The sequence below is a fragment of the Gossypium hirsutum genome, chromosome A07, assembly GCF_007990345.1.
Source record: "Gossypium hirsutum isolate 1008001.06 chromosome A07, Gossypium_hirsutum_v2.1, whole genome shotgun sequence".
NCBI classification, from domain to species: Eukaryota; Viridiplantae; Streptophyta; class Magnoliopsida; order Malvales; family Malvaceae; genus Gossypium; species Gossypium hirsutum.
In genome coordinates this window covers 15,384,693-15,402,143 of record NC_053430.1, presented here as the reverse complement: position 1 = coordinate 15,402,143, position 17,451 = coordinate 15,384,693, and the positions used below count along the sequence as shown (strand labels likewise).

Below are 17,451 nucleotides of genomic sequence, written 5' to 3'. Positions count from 1 at the left end.
GTATATGTTGCACGCTATATGTATCTATTTAATTATTCCGTCAGCTACAATATTAGTTTTTAATAGTAAAAAATGATGAAAATTTTAATAAAAATGACCAGTTTACTTTTTAATATAATGTAAATAAATAAATAAATTTATTTTTGAGTAACTAAAATAAAATATAATGTAAGAATAATTTTAACTTGCCTGTTTAACTACGCAACTATTTATGTTGTCCTTTATCACTTTGTTGGAAGAAGCCAAAAATTTGTTTGAAATTAAAAGATTCTTTTGACTAAGTCTAAAGTTAAAAAAGATTAAAAATTTTAAAGGTTAAAATTGAAAGTGTGAAGTAAGTATTAAATATTAATTGAGATAATATTATTAAATCATTCTCCAATTCAGCATTTAAAACAATCGAGAAAGTCACCTAAATTATTTTAACTGTTTGATTTTGGCAATAATTACACGAATGTATTCATTATAATTACACTCTCATTCTTGCATTAATGTAGTTCTGATTGTAACTTTCATCTTCTTCCTTTTTTTTTTTATATTATACAATATTATAATTTAAAATTTGCACAAAAATTTGAAGATATTTAATGCAATTAATTTAAATATCAACAGTATCTCTTAAAATTTATAATAAAATATGATTTTTAATTACTATTTTTTTGAAGTTATAATTAACTAATTATTTCAACAATAGTAATCAAAATCAATCATTACAAGTATAAAATAAGTTAATTCATTAATTCACACATAATTTTTGAATGGTAAAACTCGATTTTAGGCACTTAAAGTCCCAAAACCTTCACCAACAATGCAAAAGTAAGGGTGCAAATGAGACACTACTGCTTGTAAGCTACTTGAGTTCAATTCGAAAAAAATTTGAATTCTATTCGGTAATTATCGAGCTGAGCTGAGCTAAGCTTGAGATTGAGCTATCGGTCAAGTCAAATTTAAGCTTAGTAATACTCAACTCTAACAATCCACAAGTCTTATCGAACTTTTCATAATTTTATATTATTAAATTACATTATTACCCTTAATACATTTTATTAACCCTAAGTTAAATTATCAAGCTCAAATTCAAGCTTGAGTATAAAAATTTATAAATAAACTTAATCAAGCTTAAGTTTGTGTAGCTTGAATATATCTCGAGTTGAGTTCAAACTTAAAAATAATTGTCCAATTTAATTTAAATTGAATATCAAACTTAACAGTATTCGAACTCAGCTCGACTAAATTACACCCTATAGCCTAATTTCACCTGTCACTAATCTGTAATTACTTTTTAAAGAATCATAGATTAGGAAAGGAATTTTATTATTTGGATTACATACCTAAATGGGATGGAATCTTATGGTATGTTTACTTTTTCTATTTTATCTATTAATTTGGCCAAACATAAGCAGCATCGAGTAATTCATTCTTAGCCTCCCCCTCCCTCTCTTTACATATATATATATACACACATATACTTATGTGTGTGTAAACAAAATTTCTCTTAATCTAAATCTAGCTTTCAGTGTTCTTCTAAAGATGACTGGTGTTCAACAAGAAGGTGATGATCAAAGTGTGAGCCTCTATCTCCTTAAGCAAAAAATGGCTGATTTTGCCAAAGAAAGGAACTGGGATCAGTTCCATAGCCCCAGAAACCTCCTTTTGGCCATGGTAACCTATGCTAACACATATGATTCTCCTTCTTGTACCTTCAACGGAAGTATTGTTTTCAGAGTGTTTAGTCTTAAGTTTTTGTCTCCCTACTTTGAGGAGAACAAAAAAGGGTTCATGGAGTTTGGTGAACTTACTTAATCAAGTGGTATTGTTTTTATCTACTAAGACCTGTTAAGGGCATGATTCGAACTCCACCAAAGTCAAATGCTAAACATTTACTTGGTGGACTAGGTGCTCTTGTCAAACTCCGTGAACCTCTTTTACCCGAGGCTAAAACCAAACATATAGGCATCCTAGTCACAATACTTCCACCCTTCAAGGGCTAGTTCAGCAGACGATACCTCAAACAGATGATGTCAATGAATATATATAGCTTTTTATGTCTTTCTTTTTTCTATTATTATTGAATATTTGCAATATTGATTACATATTGATATAGGTAGGTGAAGTAGGGGAACTCTCTGAGATATTTCAATGGAAAGGTGAGGTTCCTAAAGGGTTGCCCGATTGGAAGGAAGATGAAAAAGTTCACCTCGGTGAAGAGCTTTCCGATGTGCTACTTTACCTCGTTAGGCTATCTGATATTTGTGGCATTGATTTGGGGAAAGCTGCTTTGCGTAAAGTTGAACTTAATGCTATCAAGTATCCGGCCTCGAAGAACTACGGCACCAACGACGACAGCACTGCGGAGATGTGTGGTTGATGATGGTGAAACACACATGGTTTTAATAATATGTTTGTGATGTTTACTTTGTTAGTTGATTCTTAGGGTTTTGGGGTTACTTTTGCATGGGGGACTGGTAGTAGTGTGGGTAGGTATGTTTGGTATTTATTCCTATATTGATTTCTTTTGTCACTGTTTTCGAATCCAATCCTTGTGAGAGATAATATATAAGAAACGATTAAAGTAGACTGTTTCTTGGTTACACAGGGTAACGTACAAATATATTCGATTAAAGATAAATTTATATGTTAATCGGATGCTTAAAGTTGTAAATAGTGATAGATTTGGTCGAAGAATTGAAACCAGCAATGAATCTTCTATAGGGCAAAGTATTGATAATCTTTATTATGAAGTTTGCTTGGAATACATTGATTTACCCGGTGTATTGGGTTGCGATTAAAGGTGCTTATGAGCCGGGTTGGGTCTAAGTATGATATTAATATACTTTATACTTACCAAACTCGAAATCTAGGCCTAAAATTTTACCTATACCTGTCTATATTTACAAAAAAACTAACCGAAACTCATTTTAAGTCTACCCATGTTATTTTTTAATTCTTTTTTAAAAAATACTTATATTATATTATTTTCATATTAATAATTTTATACATTTTTTTATTTATTGAAATTTTTTATATAGCATCTTAACTTTTTTTTTTGGTAGAGAAAAATAACATCCTATTAGCTAAAAGTGAATAGAAACAGTGGTTCCTTCATATAAATAATCATGAGTATCTTCTTCTAGTAGCCGTATTCATATAAATAATCATGAGTATCTTCTTCTAGTAGCCGTATAACCCACAATGGTGGAATTGGGAAAAAAACTACTTGGTTCAGCTTTCCTATTGCCGCCTTTGCCGAACAATCAGCTACCTTGTTGCTTCTTCGCAAGACATGTCTAAACTTTACTCTCCAATCCTTATTACACCATTCATGAATTAACCGAACTTCTGCAATGTTACTAATTGATGCGAACCCATTACGGATAGTACCTATAAGCATCACATTGTCACAATTAATCTCAACCTGTTTATAACCCTTCAACCAAGCCAGTTTCATCCTTTCAACAATTGCTTGTACTTCAATCTTGAATATCTCATCCATCCTGGTTACCATGTTAAAACCCATCAACCACTCCCCATCTGAGTTTCGCACAGCTCCTCCAATAGCTGTTTTGGTGTTGTTTTTTATTCAGAACCATCAACGTTAATCTTGAACCAACCTGAATTGGGACGGTACCATCTTTGTTCAGTTTTAGAAGAGCAAGCCAAATGATCCATCTTGGCACTATACCCATAAGACTTTGTCCAAGCAAGAGCCGATGCAATGAGTTTATGACTGCTACTTCTAGCATTTTTAAAAATGAAAGCATTGCGATTTTTTCAAATGAACCAAGTCACTATTGAAAAAAGGGTCGACCATTCACCACCATCAACATTAAGCATCCCTTTATTCATGATATTCTAGTGTATCCACTCCCTAATATGAAAGTTGAAAAAAACATTCCAAGTATTCCTAGGTAATAAGGACTTCCACACCAATTGGGCGAAATCACAATCTTTCACAGTTGATTCAATCAACTTACCACATTGTTCACAAAAAGGAAAAGAAGACATACCTCTTCGTGTGCGCTCCTCGTTTGTCAAAATCTTATTCCGAACAAGCATCCACAAGAAAGTTCTTACTCTTTGGGGGATTTTCATTTTCCAAACTTCATCATCGCTGAGCTGATTAGATGAGATGGGACAATAAAGATGTTTGTTGACTTACGCATAGCAAATTTTCCGGTAGCCATCTACTTTCAAGAGAGATGATCCGCTCCCGACTCCTTTAGAGGAGGGTTGCAAGCTTGTATTCTATCAACCACCTCTCTAGGGAGGATTGTATCTTAACATTATTTTAATGTTTACATTATAGTAGTATTATATATTTAGTATAGGTTTATTTTTTTAATGTGTTCTAAATTACATAATATATAAAAATAACATAATATAAATAGTACAAATTTAAAACAGGCCCGGCCAAGCTCAGGTATTGAATATTCAACTTTGAGCCTAACCCATATTTTAAATGAGCTTATTTTTTTTTTGCCCAAACACATTTTCGAGCCTAATATTTTTATCCAAACCCTCTTAAATTTCAAGAGGGCCTTCTGGCTGGACAGACAGCTTGTCCCATGAATAGATCTAATCACGAATTTAAAATATTTTTCAAGTTCATACTTGAATTTGTCTAAACTTGTAAATTATGTTTATATATTATTATAATTAAATTTAAATAAAATATTTTTATTAATTAAATTTAATTGAAGTCAGATTCATTAAAAGTTTTATATCCAAACTGATTTGAGTCAAATGAACGGTTTATGTCATGAAGAGGTCTAAATTTCATAATGAAAACTAAGTTTCCTATTCTATATTTGCTGTTGTGGGCTTAATATATATTTCATAAAAGATTGGCCTTTCTTTCTATACTTGTCGGCTTTAGGCTATTAAGACCTAAGGTATTGGGCCATAAACTAGTATACTATAAAGGAAATGAATATGAGAAAGCCTAATTATAATCGTTGATAAGATTGGAGAGAAATTTTAAATAATCGAGTTTTTAAGTAAAGTTTTGAATTCGAATTTCATAGATTAAGAATGTAGTATTAGTGTTGGCACCATTTTTTTGGATAAAACGGGGTCAACTTGGGTTTTGAAAAATGAAGTCAAATGTGGGAGTCGCCACCAATCCTTTTTTTGATGAGGTGTGATCGAGTCACCTCAAAAAGTGGTTGTTTTTAATAAACGATTTAATTTTTATTAAAACAACTATTTTGGTCTACGAAGTTCAAAAAAATGGGTTCGGGAGTCGGTTACGCACGAGGCCGGGTTAGCACCCTTGATACGCCCAAAATTGGTACCTAGTTGATTACTTAATGTCTTGGTGTCGAAAATTAAAAACTCGAAAAGAAATTAAAAATACGATCCTTCTTTATATTGCGTTATTTAAAAAAAATTACTTGGATAAATCAAAATGGAAAAATGCCTTCTTATCTCGAAGTAACAAGATGTCACATTCAGTAAGTTAAAACACGACACCTCGTATTTTCGAGAGTAAGCTTGCATATATTTTTTGTTTAAACCTCATTTATTTTAATTTCAAAAGGACGTTCGGTTATTTAGGATCAACGCGAGAAGAATCGAAGCTCAGTAAGTTAGGGCACGATTTTTCTCGAATTTTCTAAATACAAAATATTACCTTATTTTGAAAGTTTAAAAAGGATATTCGGCTATTTGGTCGAACGAGAAACCGAAACCAAGCACGTTAGGGCACGTTTTCTCGAATTTCCAAACACGAAACATTGCCTTATTTTGAAGAGTTTTCAAATAAGTAATTATGAAACCGGCTCAAAATATATTCGCTTGGTTTACTTTAAGGGTAATAAAACAATCGATGTTGAGCGAAAATGCGGATTTTGTAAAAAAACATGATGCAATAATAAGAAACTAAATCATAATTCTAAGCATGAAACGATAATAAGTGGATTCAAATTGAAAACGAAAAAAATAACACGTGATACACAGAACTACGTGAAACCAATATAACACAAAACAATTTAAAAACCATACGAACAATATACAAAGGTATAACATATATTAGAATTCAAAATAGTTTATATGTATAAAAAAACGGATAATATATTGGTGATTATTTTAAAAAATATATTGAAACGAATAATATGTAACATAATTTCAAATGAAATAAATTGACTAAACGAACGATATATTTATATGAAAATAATAAATGAAAATAACGTATATACAAAGACCAAAGTAATTAACATAAATAAAATATGCAATAAAAAATAAAATCCTCAAAAGAAAGCCAAGCTATAAACGAATAATTTTAAAGAAAATATACACAATAAATTTAGAAAATATTTACATAAAATAATATGAAAGCAACAATGTACATAGAATAGAGTTAATCATAAATTATATGCCTAATAACATAGATATGAGAACATTTCAATGTAATAACATACAAAAAAATAAAAATAAAAAATAAATAAAACAATAATGTTTTCAAAAGAAGAAGTGGAATTGTCAAAATTATTTGAAATACATATATACAAATAAATAAAGAAAATAAAGAAATATTAAATTAACCTTTTTTTAAGAAAAAGTGAATTATGGAAAAACTCAATTAAAATAAAATTAAAATAAAAGGGATATTTTATAAATAAAGTAAACCATTGAAATAGAATTGTGGACCAAAACAAAACGCGTATAAACGCTTGAGACTAAAATCGAAAATAAACTAGACCCCCAAACGTGTCGTTTCAGCGCGAATTAAAATGAAAATATGCGCAAGTCCCAGGGATAATTTAAAAGAAATAAAAAACAAACATGACTTAATTAGACAATAGTGCAAGGGAGGGGGACTAAACGCGCAAATTATCTATTTAGAGAAATCATGCGCATGAACCAAGTCAAAAAAGCTGTCTGTTCCTTCCCCCAATGCCATTTCCTTTTATTAACCATTAAAACCCCCTTTTTTGTCAAAAAAACGTTTTAACCTTTATTTTTTAAAAAGAAACCCAAAAATGTTTTATGAAATTCCTTATTCTCCCTTACTATCCCTTTTGTCTTCCAGCCGAAGAGGCCACCAATGGTTCACCCAACCGCCACCGTGACTCCGGTGAGTCTCCCTTCGTCGACGCGAGCACGACGTGGCTCCGGTGAGTCTCCCTCTCTCTCCTAATGTTTCTCTCACGCAAGAAGAAAATGAAAGAATAATAACAAAATCAGAAAAAGAAAGAAACTAAAAAAAATCACCTTTAACAATTATTATTGCTTTCGGTCTCTGCTTGTATTTGATTTCATATATATTTCCACTATTGTATTCGTAGAAAGGGAACCCCCCTTTTACAAATTTTCCTTTTAGGCTTTATAGCCGAATGTTTCAAAGCAGAGTACAAAAAAAATATTGTTTCTTCCATTCGCTACTGCTCTGTTGCTGCTGTTGTTGTGTCTCGTTTTGCAGGCGGTGTCAGACGCATGGAGGAGAAGGGCATGCGCGGGGTGTGGTGGTGGTAGTGCGCAAGATGGCCCATGGTTGGCCTAGCGTGCGGCGGCTGGAGGCTTGGGGAAGTAAACTAGGGTTTGCTGAAAATGGGGTTAATCTTGGGCTAGGGTTATGATTGTTTTGGGTTTAGGGTTAATTTTGGGTAGTTTGGGCCATATGAAATTTGGGCTGCAATTTAGACTTTATTTCATGTATTTGGTTTATGTTTTATGTTTATTTTGTTTTTGTTTTGGCACTGGGCCCGGGCAAAATGGGCTCGTACAGCTGCCCCTCTTTGCTCATTTTCGTGTAACGAGAATAGAGCAAAGACATCAAAAGGGCCAATTTTGCCCGGTCTTGCCGAGTCTTGACTTTTTGGTGCTCATCTTCTTCAAGTAGCCTTATTCCAGCCTGCTACGTCTTGTTGCTTCGATCCACTCTACTGCAACTTCAGATACGCCTTGTAGCTTCAATCTACTCTGCTACGACTCCATGGGGATGAGATTTGTGTTTTTAGTCTGCTAATTTTCATTTAAAGTGAAAGTATTGGATTCCATGATGATTAATACCTCTTACCTACTAATTTTCATTGAACCCATTTGAGGAAACCATATCTTCTAATCATTATCACCACAACCTTATAATGCTAAAAAAAACACCCATATATTATTAACCTTTTCTATTGCCATCCTCCCTTTAATAATTGCTTCCATTATGACCATCATGATTAGCAAGACCTTTCTCCATCTTTACACTCACTATATAAGAATTCAAAGAAGCAAATTAACAAACACTTGGTAGAGCTTTTTTGTTGTTTTTAAAAATAAAGGATGATGAAGAAAGGGTCCATAGCTATATCACTTTTCCCAAATTCATCAATGTTGATGGGGTGGTGCCGAGGACGGAAGCAGCTATGATGAAGGAGGGGAAGTACTGTACGACTAGGGAATAAGCGACGAGGGTTCAATATGGGATCGCGATTGGTGATTCGATTGAGGATGATGATGGTTGCTCCGTTAAGATTGTTGAAGAGGATGATCATGAAAATTAGACCAAAGGGAAATTTGATTGAAGCTTATTATATTTACTTACCTTTCTTAAGGCCTCAATTATTTCCTTTGTGTTGATATAATGTTGATATTTCTTTTTACTGTAAGATGATGTAATTAAGTGTACATGATCTCAATTAAAATGAAATCATAACAATAAAATAAAAAAAGACTTCAAATTGTTAATTTAGATCAAATTCTACTTTTGGTCCTTCTACCATGCTAAATTTAGCATTTAATCCTTATATATTTTAATTCGATATGATTTAGATTATTTTTTATTCTATAATGCAATTAGTTGGTTCATATTGTGAACACTATTAACTATTCTTATTAAATTACAGATAAGTTGCATATTATTTTCTTAAAAATAATTTTCAAGAAATTTAATCTAATAAATTTAATAAAATAGTTAAAAAGTGTTAATAAATCGGTATAAGGACTAAATTAAATTTTTTCGTATAGTATAAGGATCAAAACAAAAATTTGACCTTAGTTTTACACGGATAATAAAATTGATAACAGTGTAACACTTAACAATGTTTCAACCAGTCTTTTCCTTCCTCAACCTTAAAACCCTTCTCTTCTATTTTTATTTTATTTTATTTTTTTCTGTTTGTTTCTCAAGAAAAAGGAAGTTTCCCAAACATGATACTCAGCCAAACCCTTCTTCTTCCAGCTTCAATAAACCTTCCTCCACGAAACGTTAATGCCTCAATCTTCACCTCAAAACCCAGTTCGACTCCCTTTTCTCTCCCCATTAAACCCTCAAACCCCAATACCAAAACCCCCAAATTCACCCCATTAGCTTCCATTACAGCACCCTGCAACAACAACTACCAAACTCAAACTCAGTCCCCACTTAACGATTCAACTCGAACCCTCAAAACTCTTTTCTCCCTAACCCTGGCCGCCACCATTCTCTTGAGCAAAACGATCCAAAATCTCGCCGTGGCAACAATCCACCGAACCCCCACCGCACTATCCACCACGGGCACTCTCTTCTTCGCTTCCTTAAAAGACCGCCCAAGCGGATACCTCAACACGCCGTTGACGGTGGTGGCGGCTGGCTTATCTAAATGGCTCGATATTTACAGTGGGGTTTTGATGGTTCGGGTTTTGCTTAGTTGGTTCCCTAATATACCTTGGGATCGGCAACCACTTTCGGCTATTAGGGATCTTTGTGATCCTTATTTGAATCTGTTTAGGAATATAATTCCACCCATTTTTGATACTCTGGATGTTAGTCCATTGCTGGCTTTTGCTGTGTTGGGTACCCTTGGATCGATTCTTAATAACAGTAGAGGAATGTATTGATTGAAATTTTGCTCATGCCACAAGGAAAGTGAGTAAGAAATTTTAATCCGAGCTTTATTTCTTTGCTTCTTTTTTGCTTATTAAAAGTTTTTTTGTTATTAGATTCTTTCATGGTTGTTTTATTAGAATGCTGTGTATTTTTTCTTGTTGTGTATGGATGAATTTTTATGGAGGAATGCATTATAACTGTCCTTTTTGTTGAATTCAAGCTTGAGAAAAGAGAGTATATTTTGGTTTTTGTGATGGGAATTTAGAACTAGCCATTAGTTTCATCAGTTCCATGGCAATTCTAAGAAGAATCAGATTCAATCATACATGGCAACAATTCGAGCTCATCGAATCTGAAATTGATCCCAATTTGAAATAAATTTAATCTGAAATCGCCTAATCTAGAACAATTTGATTTTAAGTCATTAAAACCTAAAATATCCAAATCGGTAATGCTTTGACACAAAAAAAACTTCAACCTTAAACTTGTATTCCCCCAAATGATCCAAAAGTTTTAAATTTTGAACAATCTGCACCTGGTGAATTTTTATGATAAATTTATCATTGTATTTTGCTTCTTTTACTAAAATAATTGACAAATTATTTTATTTACGTTATATCTATTAAAAATTTTATTTATTTTTACGGTTAAAAATTAATTTAATTGTCAAAATAGTTAAATTATACATGATTTACCGCGTGTATCTCAAATTATTGACGTATAAATATTAACTTTTAACAATAAAAAAATAAACTAATTTATTTTTTGATTTAATATAAATTATTTTTAATAAAAATGAAAAAGAAAATATCTAGTATAAATACGGTGATATTTTTAGAGAAACGTCTATTAATTAGTGGAAATAGCGTGAAGATTTGGTCACCATTTCACCCTCACACATTCATGTGTGCTATGTTACTGTTGATTGTTACATGATGGTGGCTTGTGTCATATTCCCTAACCTACCTCTTGGAATTCTGAATTATAAATCTCATTCTAAATTAATTTGACATCAGATTGATTGATTAAATTAATTTATAAATAAAAAAAATTTATAATATTAGAATATTATGTAATGATATGATGATTAAGTTTTAATTTAAATTGTATTAATTGTATTTATTATTTAAGTTTTATTTTATTATTGTAATTTATAAAAAAAATTATAATATCAAATTAAAATAAAAATTAAATTAATTAATTCATAAATAATTGAACACCAATCGGTGGATGATGAATTAAAAAATGATGATATAATGAGTGGGATTATATTATTATTTATAAAATTCACAAATCACAAATCTACATGACTCGTCAGTCGCCACAAATATAATCAAAATAAAGATTTCCATATTATCAAATCCATTCCCCAGCACTTTCTCTTTTATCCATGTTCTATCACACAAAATTTTTCCAGTACCAAAAATAATCAGGTTTTAGTCTTAAATTGGAATACTGAAAATGACTTTATAAAGAAGAATAATTATGAATTTTTAAAAAAAAATTTGAGCAGTTCAGTCGAGCCTAAGTTTTAGCATTTTTATCCAAGTTGAGATTGAGTAAAATTTTAAGCCCATTTTTTATGTCAAATCAGTCTAGGCTTAAACGAGACTAAAAATTTTGGCAAAACTCAACCCGACGTGACCTATGGGCAGATCTATTTGCATCCATTCAATAACAAATATCCCATATTTTTATAATAATAATAAATAAATAATATTATCATTGTGTATAAAATAATTTTCCGAAGTTAATTGGATTGTTTGCTAAAATATGACTTAAATTTTAATGAATTTTAGATTTACAAAATGAACTAATTGTATGTCAAAGTATTAATATTATATTAGTGTTAAATATTGATTTGAATCTAATATGGATGTATTAAAACCTTTTCAAATATATAAATCTATTTAAAATTATTACAAAGTAAGTTTTTTACAACGGAGGATTGAATTAATTGAATAATAAATTTGTGGATTCAATTTATTTAATTAATTCAATTATAAAAATAAAAAATTTAATTCAATCATTTAATTTTACTATTTTTTTATCTTAAAAAGTTGATGTATAATGATTTCAAAATCAATTGATTCAAACTTTTCTCGAACTAATACCTTAATCACTTCCGGATAAGTGCAGTCAAGTTTGATTAAATCTTTGATGTAATGCTAAATTAGTAAAACCCAAGTAGTTCTTTAAAAGAAAAAAAAAAAAAAGAAATTACATAGACTTATCATTTAACATCAGGCACCAACGATTAACCACTTCTGAGAAAAGAAAACGACAAAAACCATTTCCATACTTATGACTGAAGCTTATTTAGGGTTAACTCACAGCAACTGAAAGTTGATCATCCGTCATCGCCTGGTTCGTTATTATTAACAAAAGCATATACAACACACACAAACAGCAGTATTACATCAAAAGAGCCGATGGCAGTTTTAAGCTTCCACGGGGGCGCATTTGTTGGAGGGAGAGCAGATGAGCCAAACATATCCGTATGGATCCTTAATCTTACCTACGCGACCGCCGCAGCAGGCGCCGCCTCCTTCGGTTACCTCACCCTCTACAACCGCTCCGGCGCTAACGGCCTTGGAAATGGCGGCTTCCACTTCATCAGTTTCCAGGCAGAGTTGATTTCCGATCCCTTCGATTTTCTCTCTGTTTGATTTTAAAAACCGCAAAAACCAAAACAACTCACAAATAATAATAAAGAATTTTATTAAGATAAATCGTCGATGAAATTGAATACTCATCAATAAAAATACTTAAAAAGGAGATGAAGAGATAAAGATCGTACGGAGCGGAGTCGTCGTTATATACGACGAAGGAAAATCCGGCGAGCTCAAGCTGAGCGCAGAGGATGTTAGGGAGGTTCTGTTCGGCTGTTGGCGGGGGGCAGCAAGGAGATCGGCCTGCTTCGACGGCGCCAAAAGCGGACTTGTAGAAATTAACTGCATCAACTGCCTTTGGCGTCTTCACCATCAACTGTGGCTTCACCGCCGTGAACTTCACCTGAGCCTGCTGCTGTGCCATCGATGAAAATTTAAAGAAAAATAAAATCTAACTGAGAAAACCCCAAATGAAAATGACAAAAAATTGGAACGAAAGTAGCAATGATGAATGACATGAGTGAGTTTTTGAGGTGTATTTATAGAAGCAATTAAGCGGCAAAGACTAGATTTTTAACGTTTTGCGATTCCCATTTTGTCCATTGTTTTGTTATGTGTTTCTGAGCTGTACCATTGTTACGAATAGGGTATATTCGAGTATGAACATTAATAACCTCTATTCGAAATTCGGACTTCAACTAGATAAATTCAATTAAACTTATTTATTAATTTTTATTAAATTCGTATTTAAATTTAACTCAATAATTAAATTTTATTAAATTTTTATAAGGCTTACGAACTGTTCGAGTCCAGTATTATTAAACTTAAATTTGACTCGATCGATAGCTCAAGCTGCTCGAGCTCGACTAAATAATTATCAAATCAAGTTCAATTTTTTTTCAATTTAAATTTAAATAATTTGTGAGTATTAATATCTCATTTATAACTTGAACTACAAATTACTGATATAAGAGTAAAGTGGTAAATTGAATACTTTAAATTAACACAAATAATAATGATAATAAGGAATTTAACATTTTTTGCAAATTAATAAATTTAACTTTTAATCATTCAATCAATTTAAATAAATGGTTTCAAACAATAAACCTTCCTCTTTTTCTTCGCTCCAAAATGCTAAATTCTCGAGTATGCTCAAGGCTACACAAAATTTATGTCCGACTTTATACTTCGAGACACTAAATTCTGTTTACTTGGATTCAAGATTGTTTATATGGGAATTATTTCAATGACAAAGTTCTTTTTTTTTTCAAGTGGATAAATCTATTGATAAATTTTTTAATTAAATATGTGTAATAAATTTATTGAACTGAAGTATGGCCTGTTGTAGTCGTTATAATTTATAATCCTATGTTCTTATTGTTGGAAAAGTTGTTAGTTGGTTATATGTTATAACGAAATTATTTCTCTACTTGATTATTAATTTGGATTTTAAATAAGTTTCATTTGTACTGAGTTCTATCCACTTAAATGTAGCATATTTGACAAAATTAAAAACATGAGTCGATTATGGTGCTAAGACACCTTATCGAATTGCTTGAGGTGATTGGATAAGTATAAAAATCTTATTATTAAAATGATACTTTTTAAAGATAAATATCAGATTTATTCAAGAGAGTTTTGGAACAGTTGAAAGACTGCTTTATGAAGACTTTTATGTGATAAATACTCAAGATAATTAATGAGATAATTTCAGCTATAAAATAGGAGTTTAAAGCCTATCAAAATATTGTTAATTGGCCACTTGAAGAGACCTACAACTTTGTTGTGTTATATTGTGGTTGTTTTTTGGACACTCTTTTAGGTATTATTTGGAGAGTTTATTAGTTGTATTATGAGGTATTTGGGTGGGTGAATTGTAACAATTGGGGGTCGGTATTGGGGCTGCAATTACTTCTTCTTTTTTTCTTTTTTTGTGTAATAGTAGATTATACTTAAGTCAATAGTTGATTTGGACGATTGTTGAATAAAGTTATCCATTGGGCGAGGCTCTACAAACGTAGGATTGTTGTATTTGAACTACGCTAATAAAGATCAGTCGTGTCGATTCTTTTTTTTTCTTATTTTTCACGTTGCCTATTTTCATTGTAACTATCGTTACAACGAACATTAAACAAAATTCTAGGACACGACGCCATTGCTCAAGGTCACGATGAGCACCAAACAGAGAGTCACGTTGCAATGATGGACTTCGATGTCGGGATGTGACAAGACATTGAGTTGCGTTATGATAAGGAATACTCGGCGTTGCAACGTCAACCCAAAATTTTCAAAATTTGGTTTAATTTTGATTTCGGGTTAGCAAAAGAGTTTTCGTAAACTCATACAAGATCTGAAAATGATTATGAATCATTTTATACACTTGCATTAGTACATTTGATTGTTTAACGATTGTAAATGAATGAAGTTTTACCGTAATTGCTTCAGTAACGAATGTGGTACCTTGTAACTTGGACTCAGTGACTGAGTCAGTTAACAAGGTGTTATAAGTGGCCTCATGACGTGGAATAGATGATGTCAAGACATCGGTCCTAAACTTTAATAACTTTTCAATTTGGTTTTATTTTATGCTCGGGTTGACAAAAGGGCTTTTGTAAGCCCGAGTAAGACTTGTAATTGATTGTTTAACTTGAAATGAATGTGTTTGACATTTAATTTCATGTGAAAATGATTATTTTGTTGTGATTTGACAGTAGTTTCTCTAGCAATGTATGTAGTATCCTGTAGCTCGGATCCAGCAGTAGGGTCAGGCGAGAGGTGTTACACTTAATGTACGATTTATTTTTTTGTGCACAGGTTCAGGTATCCCTTAAAGCCCAGAGAATTGAAGTCAACATCCATACCGCCAATTTTGACTCAGCAAAGTTTGTATAGTTCGTTTTCGTTTTAGTTTGTGGAATGTACCTAGAAACATTTGTTAAATGTCTCAAGTAGTCAATGTTGTATATATATTGTGATCAAATGAATCCATTAATGTTCATGCTTATAAGATGTATTAACGGTTAAACATTATATATTAACTTTGCTTTTATGGTGAATGGTTAAATTGGGACCTAGGATTAGTGGTTATAAGGTTGATAAAGCTTTTGGTAAGGTTCATTTAGGTACAAAGTTGAAGGTTGTGGATAATAAGGGTCATGTTGCGATGACGTATCCCCAATGTTGTAACGAGAATAAGATCAGGGCTCTCGCGGTGACAATACAGCCTTGACATCACGACGAACTCAAAAAGAGAGTCACATTGCGACGAGGAAATCTTGAAGTCGCGATGTCAACTCAAGTTTTGTAATCTTTACAATTTAGTCCTAATTTGACATCAGGTTAACAATAGAGTTTTCGTAAGCTCATATAAAACCCGAAAATGAATATAAAACCCGAAAATGATTATGTATTGTATTATACCATGTTTTACTTATATTTTGAATGTTTAATAATTTTAAATCGAATATAATTTAATCGTAGTTGCTATGTGATTTCTCGTAATTTAATACATCAAATTAGGCTCTTCATTGCACTAAAGGAGCTTATTCTTGAGCAATTTAAGTGTCTTTTCTTTTCTTTTTTCATTTTTTGTCTTTTTCCATTAATAAATGATTTTTATTAGTTTTATAGCCTTTTGAAACCCAAATTGACCAAATGGCACAATGGGGACCTAACAATGTGATTGAGTTGGAATAGGAAGTCGATAATGGCTTGAGCCTAAGGAAATCATCATTCAAAATGGGTATCGCAACACTGGCGCCATAGAAGTTGTAATACCCTTAAAGATGTTGAAGTGAAGAAAATTGAGGTAAACTCCAGTGATATCGTGACACCAAGGATGGATATTGCGACACTGAGACCCCTAAGAGAACATTTGTGTAATGACGATCAATATTTGATTAACGCTCGTGTGAAACATGAGGTTGCAACTCATGATGACGATGTTAAATATTTATCAAGGATTGAAGAAACACCATCTAGGTTTCATGGAAAAAACTATTATTGTTCCATAAGCTACAACTTCTCTTATTGATAATGTAGCATTCGATTTCATCCCCTCCAAACAACATGATGGAAGTTGACAGGGGATGAATAAAGTAAATGGGGAATAATGATATTGATTTGGTTCGTCTACTTTGATTTCACTTTTCGCTACACTTTTGGCATATTTTCCAAAAATGGGGAGAATATAGTAGCAGCAAATGAAATGTTTTGTTATTGGTTATGGTTGCTACATTTCACTTTGTCAAAGGGAGAGATGATGCTGATTTTTTTTTTAAATATGATGATTTTTACTACATATTTATGATCTTGGTGCATGCTTAATTGATGATTAGATGAACAAGCATATTGATAAGGGGAGTGTGTGATCAAGTGTGATTCTGCTGCTTAAGGGGAGACATATTTTAATTTCCTTGCTATGTGGCTTGTTTGGATTGTGGGCTAATCATTTGCCACCTGGTTTTGTCAAAAATGCCAATGGGAGATTGTTGGGAAAGTTGTTACTTCTTTTATGTCTTGTTATAACAAAACTGTTTTTCTACTTAGGTTATTAACTTGGGCCTTGAATGAGTTTCGTTTGTGTTGAGTTTAGTCCACTTGAATGTGACATGTTTGACAAAACTAGAAGCATGGGTTGACTAGGGCACTAAGACTCCCAAACGAATTGCTTGAGGTGATTGGATAAGCAAGAAAGTTTTATTATTAATATGCTAATTTTTAGAGATAAATATAATATTTATTCAACAGAGTTTTGGAGTAGTTGGAAGACTGATTTATGAAGATGATAAATTCTGAAGATAATTTCATCTTTTTAAATAGGATTTTAAAACCTATCAAAACACTGTTGCTTGACCACTTGATAAGACCTATAAATAGATTGTTTTGTGCCACACATCAAGAGCAGTTTTAAAAGTGTCTTTGTCTACAATTAGGTGAGTGATTTGTAATAATTGGGATTGGTATTGGGCTGCAATTAATTCTTTTTGTAAGGGTAGATTGAGTTTAAGTTAATAAGTGATCTAAATGATTGTTGAATAGAAT

General features: G+C 31.9%; 3 protein-coding genes across 3 annotated transcripts; 2 read left to right on the top strand and 1 right to left on the bottom strand.

Annotated features, from left to right (window-relative positions):
* The first annotated feature begins 1,503 nt into the window (after window positions 1–1,503).
* Window positions 1,504–2,701, top strand: LOC121232152 (dCTP pyrophosphatase 1). Its single transcript, XM_041117634.1, has 2 exons — window positions 1,504–1,662; window positions 2,105–2,701. The coding sequence occupies exons 1-2, from the start codon at window positions 1,531–1,533 to the stop codon at window positions 2,366–2,368; spliced, it is 396 nt and encodes a 131-aa protein (XP_040973568.1). The 5' UTR covers window positions 1,504–1,530; the 3' UTR covers window positions 2,369–2,701.
* A 6,337-nt stretch (window positions 2,702–9,038) lies between these two features.
* On the top strand, window positions 9,039–10,010 carry LOC107953999 (ylmG homolog protein 1-2, chloroplastic). The gene has a single exon (XM_016889449.2). The coding sequence runs from the start codon at window positions 9,139–9,141 to the stop codon at window positions 9,805–9,807; it is 669 nt and encodes a 222-aa protein (XP_016744938.2). The 5' UTR covers window positions 9,039–9,138; the 3' UTR covers window positions 9,808–10,010.
* A 1,959-nt stretch (window positions 10,011–11,969) lies between these two features.
* LOC107941907 (uncharacterized protein At5g48480) lies at window positions 11,970–12,923 on the bottom strand. Its single transcript, XM_016875536.2, has 2 exons — window positions 12,597–12,923; window positions 11,970–12,457 (listed from the first exon to the last, which is right to left on the bottom strand). The coding sequence occupies exons 1-2, from the start codon at window positions 12,830–12,832 to the stop codon at window positions 12,238–12,240; spliced, it is 456 nt and encodes a 151-aa protein (XP_016731025.2). The 5' UTR covers window positions 12,833–12,923; the 3' UTR covers window positions 11,970–12,237.
* Window positions 12,924–17,451: the final 4,528 nt, after the last annotated feature.